The 17,563-nt window shown below is 40.9% G+C and overlaps 1 protein-coding gene across 1 annotated transcript; it reads left to right on the forward strand.

The window, feature by feature from the left end:
- Window positions 1-353: 353 nt before the first annotated feature.
- On the forward strand, window positions 354-15,605 carry LOC308172631 (arf-GAP with coiled-coil, ANK repeat and PH domain-containing protein 2; the record flags this gene model as incomplete). Its single annotated transcript, XM_080547554.1, has 22 exons — window positions 354-406; window positions 1,186-1,243; window positions 1,367-1,486; window positions 1,626-1,679; window positions 2,053-2,111; window positions 2,755-2,938; window positions 3,723-3,767; window positions 4,539-4,634; window positions 4,813-4,887; window positions 5,317-5,423; window positions 5,531-5,582; window positions 5,914-6,014; window positions 7,218-7,329; window positions 8,340-8,530; window positions 8,931-9,000; window positions 9,116-9,210; window positions 9,972-10,048; window positions 10,619-10,773; window positions 11,888-11,997; window positions 12,853-12,963; window positions 13,115-13,176; window positions 14,441-15,605. 22 exons carry the CDS (start codon window positions 354-356, stop codon window positions 14,602-14,604), a joined length of 2,151 nt encoding a protein of 716 aa, XP_080403680.1. The 3' UTR covers window positions 14,605-15,605.
- Window positions 15,606-17,563: the final 1,958 nt, after the last annotated feature.

Raw genomic sequence — 17,563 nt, forward strand, 5'->3', positions numbered from 1 at the left:
CGCTAGAGGGATGTTATTATGACCGGGTGTTTCTGACCCCGCTCTGCTCTCCGTTATTCCTCTGATACGGATGCGACTGTTCACCAGGGGGATTAAACACTTCCATCATCTGTCATTGAGCACCACAATTGTGATGTTTTTTATTTATTAATATTTTTTATATTTTTTATTATATATTTTTATGTTTGTAGGATCGGTTCATATAGAAGCACAATGGTTAACATCTCCTGGAGACAGCAGGTAAACAGAGTTGTGTTACATAAGGAGGTGTTCCTCTCCAATGCTCTGGTCACCATCCTGTTATGAACATCATCTGTCCTGCTGGAGAGAATCTAAGAATCTACACCGCTGACATGGATTCATTATTGGACTTTGAAGAATGCATTAAAGACTCGCCTGCATTTAGGTTGGTAAATATCACCTTCAACACAATTTTATATATGATGCATGCATCTTAGAATGATAAGGTTCTATCTCCGTTTAGAATGATAAGGTTCTATCTCCGTTTAGAATTAGATTTTTGTTTTTTGTTTGTTTGTTTGTCTGTCTTACATGTAACGATGAATTGAGAATCAAGGACCCCAATTGAAATAAGCCAGTGGCTTTCTTGGGTTTTTATCCTGTTAGTTGACCTTGTATGTAATATGTACTTTCATGTACCTACTTCTGCAAATCTTCTAATAAAGTTTTCAATCAATCAATCAAAATGATAAGGTTCTATCTCCGTTTAGAATGATAAGGTTCTATCTCCGTTTAGAATGATAAGGTTCTATCTCCGTTTAGAATGATAAGGTTCTATCTCCGTTTAGAATGATAAGGTTTTATCTCCGTTTAGAATAATAAGTTCTATCTCCGTTTAGAATGATAAGGTTCTATCTCCGTTTAGAATGATAAGGTTCTATCTCCGTTTAGAATGAGAAGGTTCTATCTCCGTTTAGGGCAGTTCAGAGATATTGAGCGTCAACGTTTTTACATTCCATTATGTTTTGTGAGATGGAACCTTTGTATTTTATGAATTACTAACTCAAAAATGTCAACATTTTAAAAAATAACACCACACAGGCATTAATAAACACCTAATGGATCAGATTACGTAAAAAAACTTATAGAACCTTATAATTCTAACGTCACGAATTGTGTTGTGTGTCTTTTGGGAGGGGGGTTAATGTGTCTCTGTTGTTCTAGGCTGACCCTGGACCAGTGTGAGACTGATGTGGCAGATCTGCAGGGCCGAGTGGAAAAGGTGCAAAGTTGTTTGTGCACCGAAAATAACAGAGTTTTGCTAATTAACTCAAGTCACTAGTAGTAAGTCTTATATCTCTGAGTCTACATCTATCCCCCCCCACCCCCCCACCCCCCCATTCAGGTGACGATGCTTTGTGGAAAAATGGTTGAATCAGGGCAAGCATACAACACTGCAAACCAGTTGTTCCTCGCTGGATTGGCTGAGTTCTCCACGTACCACAAGAGAGACAGTGTCATCATGGTATGGACAGGGATACGATGGGGGAACGAGGGGAGAGGCTGATTGTTCAAACTTTACAAGTTGGGAGAAAGTGTTGAAAGTTGAATGCATTGTTAGTAAATGTATCATGTTCATTGAATTAACTTCTCTTTTATCTTAGAACTGCATCGGTCATTTCACTCAAGGGCTGCAGGAGATGGTTAACTTTCATACCGTGAGTTCCAACTGAAACAATTGATTTGATATCTCACTCTTTCCTCTACCTCTATAAGGGTTTCCACTAGATGGTTGGATACACTTGCTTGCCCCATCAACATGTTTTTGCAAGTGTGAATGAGCTATTTTGGTCTTGATTTAGAGTTACTTTTAGGTATACAGTTTGGGAATAGTGGTTGAGAGCTGGTTGAGTGGACTCCATTAAAGACTCATTCTGCCAACAGTATGTCACCATCTTCAGAATATATAGCTGACAAATGTTCACTCGTCATGTACAGTATACTCTGTTAATTATTAGACGTACTGCATATCATTTTCTGTGTTGATTTAACAAGGTTTTCCTCTTCCAAATTGTTCCTCCTTCCTGACAGATGCTGTTTGACCAGACACAGAAAGCCATCACCCAGCAGCTGACAAACCTCCTGACACAGTACGTTGATGGACATCTACTGATGATTGATTTCTTTGTAAATACATTCCATCCTGTACAGGTGCAACTCAAAAAATTAGAATATCGTGCAAAAGTTCATTTATTTCAGTAATTCAACTTAAAGGGTTAAACTTAGATTATTATATAGACTCATTACATGCAAAGCGAGATATTTAAAGCCTTTATTTGTTATACATTTGATGATTATGGCTTACAGCTTATGAAAACCCCAAATTAAATATCTCAGAAATGTTTAATATTACATGAAATCAATAAGAAAAGGATTTTAAATACAGAAATGTCAGCCCTCTGAAAAGTATACCGGTAATCATGCATATGTACAATGCAATGAGTCTATATAATATTTAAGTTTAACCCTTTAAGTTGAATTACTGAAATGAATGGACTTTTGCACGATATTCTAAGTTTTTGAGTTGCACCTGTATTTCACTCCCTCACAGACAGTGTATAGGGCAGGCATATTTTATTTTCCATCATGTTGTCTTGGGACTGTTGAGAATACATTTTCCTTCTTTCTTTACTTGGTTTAACAGTTTTTATTTTTTATTGTAACGGAATTGACCCAATGGAAGTTGCACACCGTGAGAAACTAAAATGCCTCTCTGCCTACTATGTGCCTTAGGTTCCTGCCCCAGCTAGGAGAGACCAGGAAGGAGTTTGTGAGAATTGGAGAAGATTTGGAAATGGCGGCAGTGAAGAATGCTCAGATCTCCCGCCATAAAGCCACGGAGGCAGAGCGGGCGAGCCACCTGCTGTTAGCCACACGCAAATGCCACCAGCACTTTGCCTTGGACTACTGCTTACAGGTAGGTCCCTGACCCTAACTATATACATAACCAATACTAGGTAGGTCCTCTGAATAACTATATACATAACCTTATATATGAATAACTATATACATAACCAATACTAGGGCCTATGAATAACTAGATATGTTACGGTACATGTGGGAATACTAGGGTTAGGGTTAGGATGCTACGTCCATTTGGTACATGCTGGCATGTCTAACCCTAACCCTAATCCTATCCCTAACCCTAACCCTAACCTTAACCGTAGCACACTAGCACCTAACCCTAGTTTTCACACATGTACCGTGTTCCCACATGTACCGTAACATATACATAACCAATACTAGGGCCTTTTGCCTCTTTTGTGTCATCGTCAATAACTTGATTTCACTTTATTGATTGGAGTAGGAAAGTTTCTACAGTGAGAAGTGCTGGGGGATTTACATCACTGACTTACTGTGTAAACATTCAGTAGTTATTGAATGTGTTATTCCTCAGAGAACAGATGGTTACTACTGAACTGAAGTAGGCATTTCCAAATGCTATAGCATTACTGTAGCATTGCCCTTTGCCTTCAATTACTGAATCAATTTTGATGACAAAGGGATCGCAAAGACATCCTAGAACTATGGGAGGGGCTATTTGTTTAAGGTTTGAGCGAGCAGGTTGAGGGACTGGTTGTTTAGAAACGCCCAAGAGACCAAGGGTGGATATGTAGAGAAATTCAATTAGTAAGTTATTTTGTTCTAACATTTTTGTTTGTTAATCTGACACTGTGAACATTATCTGGCTCTATTTGCAGCTGAACAATTTCAAAACTCAACAGAAGATGGACATCTTGAATTCTGTGAGTCTCCATTTCATAGCTGTTGTGAATAATTGACAGATAATTACTATCCCAACAAGGTTAACACTAGAACAGACGTGCCTTTTTTACCTACTAAAAGAGCCGCCTCTTTGAATGAATGAATGGTCTTTATTGTCATTGATATAGTACAGGTACCATACAACGAAATTTGGGAGGGGGGGCTCCCCTGGTGCTAGGAAAAATACTAAAAATAAGAAGGGAAAAGAGCTGGTTTACATAAATAAAGGCTATGTACACTATCCACTATACTATACTATACAAATAAAACACTGTGCTGTACTCTATGCTATGCTATACCTATTCTAACATTTCCTATCTCTGAACCTTATGTACCCGAGGGTTGTCATATTGCACATAGTGTTATTGCACATTCATTTAAAGTGTCGCAGTTTGCAGGTTTGAAATGTACACAGTTGTGTTTCAGTATTACACTTGATTACAATCTAGTAGCTGCCATCAAATTGTCTAGATTGTCCAGGGCCTAGAACCTAGGTCTTTGCTGTTTACTTTGCTCTTTACAATGCTCAAGCTGCTATTTACACGCAACGACCACTAGTTGGCCGCTTGTAAATTAGCAGCAAAATAGCTTCATACTAGCTTATTCTGATGTGATTTGTGTAAAAATGCAAAGGATAATGTTTAAAGTAAGGATACTGGGTGGGTCCTGGGACTTTTTAGGAAAAGTCATGAAAGGAGGGTCCTGAAATTTAATCGAGTGCAAAGATATAACATTTTTCTTTTCTTTTTCAGGTGTTTTCATATTTCCATGCCCAGTACACCTTCTTTCACCAAGGCTTTGACCTGCTTAAGGACCTGGAACCTGCTATGAAGACCATGGCCACGCAGGTGATATGACAGCAGTATGCTTGTGATTATCAGTTGGGTTGAGGATACTTTAATACAACATCTATATTAACCATAACCATGTTATGTACATCACAGTTAGCGTTTTTGTAATCCCAATATGGTTGTTAATATGCTACTGGTTGGTTTACAGATATTTCTCCTATGTTGTTGTTGACAGCTTGCTCAACTCTCCACTGAATGTTCAACTAAAAGGAAGGACTTGGAAAATACCCACCTTCTGGTCCAACAGAGAGTGAGTATTGTTGGCCAAGTCGTGATGTTAGAATTCTAAGGTTCTATCTCAATTTTTGTCAAAATTTAGTTTTTTACATAATCTGATCCATTAGGTGTTTATTAATGCCTGTGTGGTGTTATTTTTTTTAAATGTTGACATTTTTGAGTTAGTAATTAATCAAATACAAAGGTTCCATCTCACAAAACATAATGGAATGTAAAAACTTTGACGCTCGATATCTCTGAACTGCCCTAAACGGAGATAGAACCTTATCATTCTAAACGGAGATAGAACCTTATCATTCTAAACGGAGATAGAACCTTATCATTCTAAGCTCACGTATTGTTGGCCAAGTGTTTTATCCCCACTTACCTAGATACTGAATAGTTGATTCAACAGCGCTGTAACTAAAGTGTGCTGCATCGATTTGCTCTCTTGCCTATATAGGACGCATCGGGGGAGCCCATAGTTAGTTATTGTCCTGGTGGCGGAGGTGAGACCATACAGGGCTACCTCTTTAAAAGATCCCGAAGAAAGAATAAGACATGGAAGCGGTAAGAGAGATACCAGTCAAGATATAATTGTTGTTGTTGTTGTTGTTTTGTTAATCAGTGGCAGCAGTAACCCACTTCCTAGTATTTAATACACTTTCTTACTTCAGATGCTGGTTCTCCATTAAAGATAACCAGCTTGTTTACAGAAAGTCACATAAGGTAGGTGCTTCGGCAGGACTTTAAAACATGTAAACATGTGTTATAGTTGTGTAGAATTATTTTTATGTGACCTTGAAATTAATTAATTAATTTTAATTAATTTTGCCATTTAGCAGACGCTTTTATCCAAAGCGACTTACAATTACGAATTACAGGGACATTCCCCCTGGAGTAACTGAGGGCTAAGTGCCTTACCCAAGGGCACACTCGTAGTGGTGTGGTTTCAGGCGGGATTTGAACTCACAACCTTCCGATCCCAAGTCCAACTCACTATCCACCACTACCCCCCTGAAAGAGTGATTGACAGTTCAGCTCTGCGTATTTTCTGTAGGAGGGGCCGCTGATCCTGTTTCACGATCTCAGTCTCTGCGCCGTGAAGTCTCTGGACAGCGTCGACCGGCGCTTCTGCTTTGAGTTGGTGTCTGTTCAAAAGTAAGCTGTTTAAATGTCTGTCTGTGATGCTTAACACTTAATCAGCCATGAGCGAGTAAAAAAAACTGTTATATCTTTGCACTCGATCAAATTTCAGGACCCTCCTTTCATGACTTTTCCTAGATATGTGCGTTCTACCACCCAGTATCCTTACATTTTCAAAATCACTTATTTCAGGATGAGCAGTTTTTCTGTGTAGGAGGCAGGCTAATTTACAAGCGGCCAACTAGTGGTCGTTGTGTGTAAATAAATAAATAAATAGCAGGTTAGCATTTTAAAGAGGCTGTTTTAGTAGGTAAAAAGGCACGGCTGTTCTAGTGTTAATTTCAGTCATTGATGTAGTGCATGGAGATGACAGCAATTGAACTTTAAAAAAATGAAATGGCTCAAAAACATCACAGTTTTAGTTTAAAGGCGCCATATGCAGAGTTTGACTCTTCCCTGGCTGAATGCAAACTAGTTCTTACTGAAACGTTGAATCTGTCAATCATTTTCACGTTTTTCTTTTATCAAGTGAATGTCTTAGTTACATGAGCTTGAAGCTAGCGAACGGATTGGACATGTTTGCAGAAACATGAACACGGAAACGAGCCAGCCAGCAGAGACGCTCACATTTGCTACACCCAGTTTCAACACAAGCTTATCCCCCAGACAACATAAAGACATGGCTGTAATGACAGACAGGATGTTTACTAGGAGAAATCGTCCTAATACATTATTTGCACATGGAGGCTTCCTTTGCTTAGGTTGGGCTTCCAGCATTGAGAAAAGCTTGTGGCTCCCAGGCAGCAGATAGCCAAAGAAAGCCATGTCACTCAATGTTTGCTGCTGTCCTGTTGTTTACTTTGCCTACTGTATGTTGTATGTATCGTCTCTGTTGCACTTGAAGCATGAAAGTACCATGCCCAAGACAAGTTTCCCCTCGGGGACATTAAAGTATAATCAATCAATCAATCAATCAATCAAAAGAGCCAGACACCCGCAGGTCACACGCCCATCACACGCCCACAAGTGGCAGACAGAAGAAAGACAGATAGTTATTTGGTGACATTGTCAAGGAGAAAAAGCTACATATTGCACCTTTAAATAGGCCTATCTAGTGGGAATATTTTGGTGTGATAAACTGATAAACAAACGTAGAGCTCCCGTTGCTGGATGTTTCTGAGAGCGATCCGTTGCTTTGCCTTGTCCCCCTCTGTGCAGATGTTGTGCCTTGCAGACAGACTCGGAGGAGCTGAAGCAGGCCTGGCTCAGCGCTGTGCAGGGCAGCATCGACACGGCTTACTGCCAGAGACTGGAGGCCCACCAGCCTCAGGTAGCAACAACTTGGTGACGTTATAATAAGAATTATAAGGTTCTATCTCAATTTTTGTCAAAATTTAGTTTTTTTACATAATCTGATCCATTGGGTGTTTATTAATGCCTGTGTGGTGTTATTTTTAAAATGTTGACATTTTTGAGTTAGTAATTCATAAAATACAAAGGTTCCATCTCACAAAACATAATGGAATGTAAAAACTTTGACACTCAATATCTCTGAACTGCCCTAAACGGAGATAGAACCTTATCATTCGAAACAGAGATAGAACCTTATCATTCGAAACAGAGATAGAACCTTATCATTCTAAGCTCACGAACTGTCATATAGAAACAAATGAGCAGACTGACTTGGAAAATAACCCACATTAATTAAAGACGTTATAAATATGTCTGTCTATCTATCCTGTCCTGTACAGACAGGCTTTGGGCTAACCTCAAAAGCCTGTCTGTCTTTTTGTGTCTTGTTATTATTTGTTGTTCACTTGTTATATTTGTTTCTTGTTTTTTATTTTCACTTGTCTACCTATCGTGAGCTTAGAATGATAAGGTTCTATCTCCGTTTAGAATGATAAGGTTCTATCTCCGTTTAGAATGAGAAGGTTCTATCTCCGTTTAGAATGAGAAGGTTCTATCTCCGTTTAGAATGATAAGGTTCTATCTCCGTTTAGGGCAGTTCAGAGATATCGAGCGTCAAAGTTTTTACATTCCATTATGTTTTGTGAGATGGAACCTTTGTATTTTATGAATTACTAACTCAAAAATGTCAACATTTTAAAAAAGAACACCACACAGGCATTAATAAACACCTAATGGATCAGATTATGTAAAAAACTACATTTTGACAAAAATGGAGATAGAACCTTATAATTCTAACGTCACGCTATTTCTTTTATCCTGCTATGACTTTTTTCTCTTTAATTATGTTTTTATAACACTTTGTGACCGCTGGTCTGTGATAGGTCGGTGCTATAGAAATAAACTTTACTTACTTACTCCCTTCTCCAGCCCAAGGAGAGACCTCTGCCAGTCCAGTCGGACCCTCAGCCTGGACAGCCCCCTGCCAGGCCCGCTGCTCTGGGCGTGGCCCTCCAGGGCCGGGGGAACCACCGCTGCTGTGACTGCGGGGAGGAGGAGCCCCGCTGGGCCAGCGTCAACCTGGCCATCACCATGTGCATCGAGTGCTCTGGCATCCACAGGTAATGCCTTGGCTGGGATGTTTAGTGCTACTAACCGATAGACCAATGAGAGGAGCTGTTTGTCATTGTGTTCTGTAACGCTGCTGTGTGTGTGTGTGTGTGTGTGTGTGTGTGTGTGTGTGTGTGTGTGTGTGTGTGTGTGTGTGCGTGTGTGTGTGTGCGTGTGTGTGTGTGCGTGTGTGTGTGTGTGTGTGTGTGTGTGTGTGCGTGTGTGTGTGTGTGTGTGTGTGTGTGTGTGTGTGTGTGTGCGCGTGTGTGTGCGTGTGTGTGTGTGCGTGTGTGTGCGTGTGTGTGTGTGTGTGTGTGTGTGTGCGCGTGTGTGTGCGTGTGTGTGTGTGCGTGTGTGTGCGTGTGTGTGTGTGTGTGTGTGTGTGTGTGTGTGTGTCGTGGCTGTTTACAGGAGTCTCGGGGTTCACCTGTCCAAGGTGCGATCGCTCACACTGGACTCCTGGGAACCAGAACAGCTGAAGGTAGCAGAACCGCCTACTAAACGTGCTCGATGGGATTAGAAGTTAGCGCACCTTGAGGTAAATGTTAGAAGTGTATTGGTATTTTTTTTTACAGATCTCTCTCGTTCCTCTGCAGCTGCTATGCATTCTGGGTAATGATGTCATCAATGGGATATATGAGGCCAGATGTCCCGAGGAGGGCAGACTGAAGCCCGGTTCTGATAGCCCACGGTAAGCAGCACTGGTCTCTACAGTTTCCTTGGCAACACTGTTAAACCTCAGTATTCCACAACACCGTTAAACCTCAGTATTCCTCCCGCAATCCCCACAGCAATGGCTGCTTTCCAATTCGGTTGTTAAGTCTGACGTCAAACGTGACGTTTAGCAATTTCCGGGTCCAAACCAGAAATTCCCTGCACCAGAGTACCAGTGTACTACAGCGGTAGAATGACAGTTCAATCGTTTTTTAGACTGGGATCTATTAATACAACAAGGGACACAGCAGCACTTTCCCGTTTTTTACCATATTTGTCAGCGTCTTTGAGCCTCGGGAAAGCGCTATACAAATATAATGAATAATTATTATTATTGAGGCATTTCGAAGAGAGCGCCTCAGCCAACGTTGGACCCGGAAACACGTCACGACTTAACAACCGAACCGAATAGACAACAGGTCCAAGATTTCAACCACTACAGAGTTACAAGGGGGCAGCCGGAAAGCCAGTAGCACTCGGAAACGAGGGGTAGGGCCTTTAAGTTGTCTATTTTTAGTCTCAAAGTGAGATTATAGAATTTTTACTTGGAGACAAAATAATAATAAAAAAATAAAAAAAACTCCCCGTTTATTGCAAGATCCTCTTTAAACTTCTAGCTAAGAGGCGAGAAGCCTACCTAGGTGTTCCTAATAAAGTGTTCAGTGAGTGTAATCATTTATTTGTCACTTTCTAGTTTTAACTGTCTCCTGTTTCAAACATGGTTCTTCTCTCTTTCAGCCCGGAGAAAGAGATGTGGATTAAAGACAAATATGTGGAGAAAAGATTTGTTAAGGATGCCAGCTCTGCTTCTACAAGTACGTAGCTACTCACATCAGTTTAGATCTGAAGCAGTATTGTGTAACGGCCGTGTATACAATGACTCGTACACTTTTGCTCCTCAGTCCTTCTTGAATTACCCCAAGTTCCTCTTTCAAGAACAGGGTATCCGCGGTGTCTTGAAAAGTATTAAAAGTTGATAAATCAATTTGGGGGAAATCAAGACCCTTAATAAGTATTAAAAAGTCTTATCACGATTTTATGACGTCTTGACTTTTGTAGGTATTTTTCTGAATTACACTCTGTCCAAAGATAGTGGTCTAGTCTATTGCAAACTAAAACTGTTACGTTAAAGGTGTCACTGATGTAAACGGTTACAGCTCCAAGTGGCGGTGAGGTCTGGAAAAATATTGACAAGGTCTTTAAAAAGTCTTAGAAAGGTATTGAAATTAACCTCAAGATTCCTGTATATACCCTGAGTAGGTAACATAGACACGGCTGTTCTAGTGTCAACTGTCACTTAGATCCAACTGTCACTTAGATCCAACTGTCACTTAGATCCAACTGTCACTTTCAAATTAACCTCAAGATTCCTGTATATACCCTAGAAACTGGCAAAGACGACGCAGCACACAGGTTATACCAGGCTGCGTGTGACGGAGACCTGGTCTCCATGGCAACAGCGTTGGCCCAGGGGGCGGGGGTGAACCACAGCCACCCAGAGGAACAGGGACGCGTAGCTCTCATCAGCTCAGCTATCGGGGTGAGTCATGTGGACGGGGCCTTCAATAAGTATTGGGACGGATTGTGACGTTAGAATTATAAGGTTCTATCTCCATTTTGGTCAAAATTTAGTTTTTTACATAATCTGATCCATTAGGTGTTTATTAATGCCTTTTTTTAAATGTTGACATTTTTGAGTTAGTAATTAATAAAATACAAAGGTTCCATCTCACAAAACATAATGGAATGTAAAAACTTTGACGCTCAATATCTCTGAACTGCCCTAAACGGAGATAGAACCTTATCATTCTAAACGGAGATAGAACCTTATCATTCTAAACGGAGATAGAACCTTATCATTCTAAACGGAGATAGAACCTTATCATTATAAACGGAGATAGAACCTTATCATTCTAAACGGAGATAGAACCTTATCATTCTAAACGGAGATAGAACCTTATCATTCTAAACGGAGATAGAACCTTATCATTCTAAACGGAGATAGAACCTTATCATTCTAAACGGAGATAGAACCTTATCATTCTAAACGGAGATAGAACCTTATCATTCTAAACGGAGATAGAACCTTATCATTCTAAACTCACGATTGGACAGATATGTGTGAGGACTTCACTTGTATCATACAGCAAGACAATGAAAGTGAAAGTTCTAGAGTGGCCAAGTCATAATCTAATCTAATTGAGGATATATTTCATTTGCTGAAGAGGCAAAAATACCTTTAGAAACAGGTAACTGAAGATGGCTGCAGTACAGGATGCCTGGCAGAGCATCACTAGAGAATATACCCAGCATGCATCTGGTGGGGTCAATGGGTCACAGACTTCAGGCAGATATTGCAGCCAAAGGATTGTCGGCCAAATATGAAACTTACTTGTGTAGACTTGAAATAGGGGGGAGTATGAAATGGTGAAATCAATCTGGGAAAAAAATAAAACCATTGAATAAAAGCTGAGAATCTCTACTTTAAGCTCATACTAACTGTTTGATTTAAAATTCAAACAGATGAGAGTATAATAGAGCTAAAACAAAATGCTGCTTCCTCTTTCAAATACTTCTGGAGGGCACTGTGTAACTGTTGTTATGCATACCGGTGTGTTTACATGTGAGTGTGTGGTGCCCATGTTTGTCTGCAGGGCTCCCTATTGGCCTGCGAGTTCCTGCTGCAGAACGGAGCGAACATGAACCACCGTGACCAGCGAGGCCAAGGGGCCCTGCACGCCGCTGCCACCTGGGGCCACACTGGGTGAGCCGGGCCGGTCCATTTAGGTGCCCTAGGCATTTAGGTGTCCTAGGCGTTTAGGTGTCCTAGGCATTTAGGTGTCCTAGGCATTTAGGTGTCCTAGGCATTTAGGTGTCCTAGGCATTTAGGTGTCCTAGGCGTTTAGGTGTCCTAGGCGTTTAGGTGTCCTAGGCATTTAGGTGTCCTAGGCATTTAGGTGTCCTAGGCATTTAGGTGTCCTAGGCATTTAGGTGCCCTAGGCGAGAGTATGATTTTAGGGGCGCCACCACCAGCTGCTAGCTTGTAATTCTCAATGGATGTTCGAGAGAGGGCACGCATGTTAGTTTGCGGGCAGGTGGGCGGGAGGGGGGGGGGGGGTTGGGGAGGTTCGCAAGAGGCGAGTGCGAAGCGTAATAAAGACAGTAGGCTGAGACATATTTTCATAGAGACACATTTTTTTATTTTTTGGGGGGGCATTTGGCGCCCTAGGCGACCACCTAGTTCGCCTAGGTCTGATTTCCTCCCTTCCGACCAAGGACAGCAAACGCCCGATTATCGGATGGCTCTAAAGATTATCCTACAAGATGATCCTGTGGTGTGAGGTGTGTTAAGAGTCAATTTCTCTCAGCAATCTGCTCGGAAAATGGTTGCGGCCGACGATCAGAGCACACCACACACAATACGATCAAAACTGTTCAATCCATGATTTTTTATCTTCATGTGTGGGGGTCTCTCTCAGATAAAAAAAATCGGTTACGATTTTGAAAATCTTTCTGTGTGTACCGGGCTTTAGGCTGGGTCTATCTTTCTGTGTGTACCGGGCTTTAGTCAGTTGAGTAGATGCAAACGGTTAAGACCTGTCCTTCCTGTCCCTAACAGGCAGGTATGTCTTCTTCTAAAGAAAGGAGCCAATCAGTATGCAGTTGACGAGCGGGGACAGGATCCACTTGCCATCGCCATAGAGATGGCGCATGCTGACATTGTTACCCTGTAAGCGATCCCCCTTTATGACACGCAGAAAAAGTGAAAGGTTCCTAGTAGTGGAAAAATGTTTTTTGGGATTGGCATCAGTAAAAATTGGCCTATATGTCCATTTTCTTTGTACCCACTTTTGAGAATTGAGATGATGTCTATCCCACAGACTACGAATGGCTCGCATGAACGAGGAGATGAGAGACTCCGAGGGATTCTTTGGATCTATAGGTACGACTTTTAACTGTTTAACTAGATTATGTTCACTTTGTTTGTATATTCCAATACCAATTGAGTTGCAACTCATGGTCATTTAAAAAATGTTGTTATATATATAAACTGTACAACACTTTAGCTACCTTTGCAGCTGAGGTGCTGCCCTCCGTCTGAGTGTTCTGTCTGAGTGTTCTGTCTGTCTGAGTATTCTGTCTGTCTGAGTGTTCTGTCTGTCTGAGTGTTCTGTCTGAGTGTTCTGTCTGTCTGAGTATTCTGTCTGTCTGAGTGTTCTGTCTGTCTGAGTGTTCTGTCTGTCTGAGTGTTCTGTCTGTCTGAGTGTTCTGTCTGTCTGAGTGTTCTGTCTGAGTATTCTGTCTGTCTGAGTGTTCTGTCTGTCTGAGTGTTCTGTCTGTCTGAGTGTTCTGTCTGTCTGAGTGTTCTGTCTGTCTGAGTGTTCTGTCTGTCTGAGTGTTCTGTCTGTCTGAGTGTTCTGTCTGTCTGAGTGTTCTGTCTGTCTGAGTGTTCTGTCTGTCTGAGTGTTCTGTCTGAGTGTGTGTCTGAGTGTTCTGTCTGAGTGTTCTGTCTGAGTGTTCTGTCTGTCTGAGTATTCTGTCTGGGTGTGTGTCTGAGTGTTCTGTCTGAGTGTTCTGTCTGTCTGTCTGTCTGAGTGTTCTGTCTGTCTGAGTGTTCTGTCTGAGTGTTCTGTCTGTCTGAGTATTCTGTCTGGGTGTGTGTCTGAGTGTTCTGTCTGAGTGTTCTGTCTGAGTGTTCTGTCTGTCTGAGTATTCTGTCTGGGTGTGTGTCTGAGTGTTCTGTCTGAGTGTTCTGTCTGTCTGTCTGTCTGAGTGTTCTGTCTGTCTGAGTGTTCTGTCTGAGTGTTCTGTCTGAGTGTTCTGTCTGAGTGTTCTGTCTGTCTGTCTGAGTGTTCTGTCTGAGTGTTCTGTCTGAGTGTTCTGTCTGAGTGTTCTGTCTGTCTGAGTGTTCTGTCTGTCTGAGTGTTCTGTCTGAGTGTTCTGTCTGAGTGTTCCGTCTGAGTGTTCTGTCTGAGTGTTCTGTCTGAGTGTTCTGTCTGTCTGAGTGTTCTGTCTGAGTGTTCTGTCTGAGTGTTCTGTCTGAGTGTTCTGTCTGAGTGTTCTGTCTGAGTGTTCTGTTTGAGTGTTCTGTCTGAGTGTTCTGTCTGAGTGTTCTGTCTGAGTGTTCTGTCTGAGTGTTCTGTCTGAGTGTTCTGTCTGAGTATTCTGTCATTTAGCTGAACTGCTTCTTACATGTTTACTTCTAGGTGATGATGAGACATTCCAAGACATCTTCCGTGACTTCAGTGACATGGCGTGTCACGACCCAGACAGACTCACCCGCCGGCAGTTCAGCAGAGGCGCAGACAAGGAGGGAGAGGGGAAAAAGATGATCAACGACACAAAGCACGAAGAGGAGGATGAGACCTAGATGTTATAAAGGAAAAGGACATTACCACTGGTCAGGACTGAAGAACCATGGTCATCGAGGGCTGCGGTGTCTGACAGTTCATATTGCCTCAGCTGTTAAATTAAATTATATATATATATATAAATTCAGACTTAAGACAGTGTGCCTCTTAATATTGCATATAATTCACAAGTCTGGGGCAAGATGACATACTTATACAATATGTATTTCAATGTTAATGAAATGTTACTGAGCAGACTTAACTCAACTATCAAGGAATGGTTTCCCCGATGTGTGTTAATGCATGTGAGATGAGTTGATACGTATAGACTGGACTGTATTGCCCAAAAGTTACATAAGGGATATACCATTGATAATTAGGGATATGCTAGTGTTTAATCTGTTGGTAGGGATTTTAGCCACTCCAATATTCCAGATGTACATGACTTAAACACTGACCAAACAGCTGCGTAGTGCTTACATGCTACTAGCTACTTAGGCTTCGTTCACACGGCAGGTCTTGATGCTCAATTCCGATTTCTTACACAGATCCGATTTTTTTTTGTTTGGCAGTTCACATGACAATTTTAAAATGTGACCTATATTTGACCTACATTGACTCCCGTGTGAACATTCCACGGCCCTGAACAGACCCGCATGTGCAGAAGGACAATAACAATGACGTCAGGATGTCACGCGCAGCGCACTGTTTACGGAAGTAACCATGGATAACACAATAACGTTTACAACCGGTTTCATTTTCAAGTTTTTGTGCAGCGGAAGCCGGCAACAGATATGAGCAATATCTTCAAGACCTGCCGTGTGAACGAGGCCCTGGAGGTCCCCTGAGGTAGAGGTCACCTCAGAGGACTGATTGCTTAATTAAACCAGGTTGTCTCCCACTGTGGGCCTGGACCATGGCTATTTGGAAGCAATTGGTCGCCTTATTATCACGTTATTCCTAATGTTTTTGATTTAAACGAATTCATTGGACCAAAAGAGTGAAGTGAGAATGCATTTAATTTCCCTGAGATTATGAATGCAATATTAACACACGCACAATTAAAATATGTGTTAACACATGTTTTGACATTTTCTTTGATTTGTATACTGGGTTGTGATAATAATGACATTGTTGAAAGTCAATGATTACACACTCGCTAGTCAAGCCAATGTAATATTGCAATGCAATGGATTCGGTGACCAATTCCCACTACTACCTAGTTAGTGTAGAGTAGTGGGGATTACTCACAGAATCCATTGCATTGCAGTGTGTTGGCTTGACTAGCGAGTCATGTGTCATTGATTTTCAACAATGTTGAAATCTATTCACATTTTTCAGAATAAAAGTCTGAACATGTTGATCGCTTGCCGACCTGTTCCCGCTTTCACCAGCTGCTGTCACAATTTAATTGGTCACGTCTACAATAATAGTGTACGAATCTGCTTGGTGTCATTTAATTGTGTCCGTTTTAAATCTCTGAATTTACAGCCCACTATCAAGGTTGATTGTGTGAATCCGAAGCCCAGATAGTCGATGGGTTAGGCTTAGGGGCCGACGGGACGACGCCATCTCAACATCAACATCAACTCAAGTCACTCTACAAGATTGGTCTACAAGTGGCCATAAAGAATCCCTTAATGGAAAATAATCCATCTCATATCCATAACTGTCTAATCTAATCTAATCTAATAATCCATCTCATATGCATAACTGTCTAATCTAATCTAATCTAATAATCCATCTCATATGCATAACTGTCTAATCTAATCTAATAATCCATCTCATATCCATAACTGTGTCTGCAGCAATGAATTCAGGTTTTTACAGCAAATAAAGTAGCTGGAAATGTGCTTATTTGGTTTAGTGCAAATCCAGCACATGCAATGCAGTTTCTGCACCATCTCTCGTGTGAAGAACAGTGGAGCTGCATCAAGTTAAACATTTTTGGCATTTAGCAGACGCCTTATTCCAAAGCGACTTACAATCAATACATTTGAATACTAAGCATGTGAATCATCAGTCCACCATTCGTAGCAGGAAGAGTAATCCAGCTCAGGCCCGGGGCCACTGATAGAAGGAAAAACCTTCTTCTATCACCTTCTTCTAAAACCTGGTTGTTGTTTTTTTAAGTTATGGGTTATGGGCAAGTTATGGGTATGCTTGTCACTGGCAGGGACTGGGGAGTTTGTCAGGACCAAGAGAACAGTATAACATTTGCAGAGTTGGTAGTGACATCCTAATCTACACAGTGTAGACGTGTCATTGATTCTGATGCTAATCAGAGACCCTATGAAAACAAAGATACATTGTGTGTGGATTGATGGCAAATTATTTTTTAATTTAATACATTTTAAATTGAGTATAACACAACAACATGTGGAAAAGGTTAATACTTTCCAAAGGTACTGTATACTATATGGATGGTCCAGTGTATCGAGACCCAGTCAAGCCTTAAAAGTTATCAGTAAAATCTTAAAAATCAATTCTAAAACTAACAGGTAACCAGGTAGGCTAAAATTGGGGTGATGTAGGCCTATTCTCTTTTTCTAGCTCTGGTTAACAGCCTTACTGCTGCATTTTGGACTGTAACCTTGCAAGTGATTTTTTTTATTTTATTTAATAATAATCGAGGAAGAATAGTATGGAGATACAAATAGTATTTGTGACACAAATGTACCAGAATGAATGTGGAAAACAATGTGGAAAACAAAGAATTAATGCGTAAAAGAATAAATAAATATAGAAATGTATTTCGTTATTACTGTGTGTATTCATTCATTTATTTATTTATATTTATTATTTATTTATCTATATATTTATTGTTAATCTTGACAGACTTGGTCCTCCATACTTAGAATAGAGGGAGTTGCAATAATCTCGTGTGCCATTTCGAACACAGCCAACAAGTTTGGTATCTTTACGTCATTATCTGCGCGACTAAAACAGGTTTTACGTACGCATGCGCAGTCGCCTGTA

The sequence above is a fragment of the Nansenia antarctica genome (genome assembly GCF_963989245.1).
Source record: "Nansenia antarctica genome assembly, chromosome: 17".
Lineage (NCBI taxonomy): Eukaryota > Metazoa > Chordata > Actinopteri > Argentiniformes > Microstomatidae > Nansenia > Nansenia antarctica.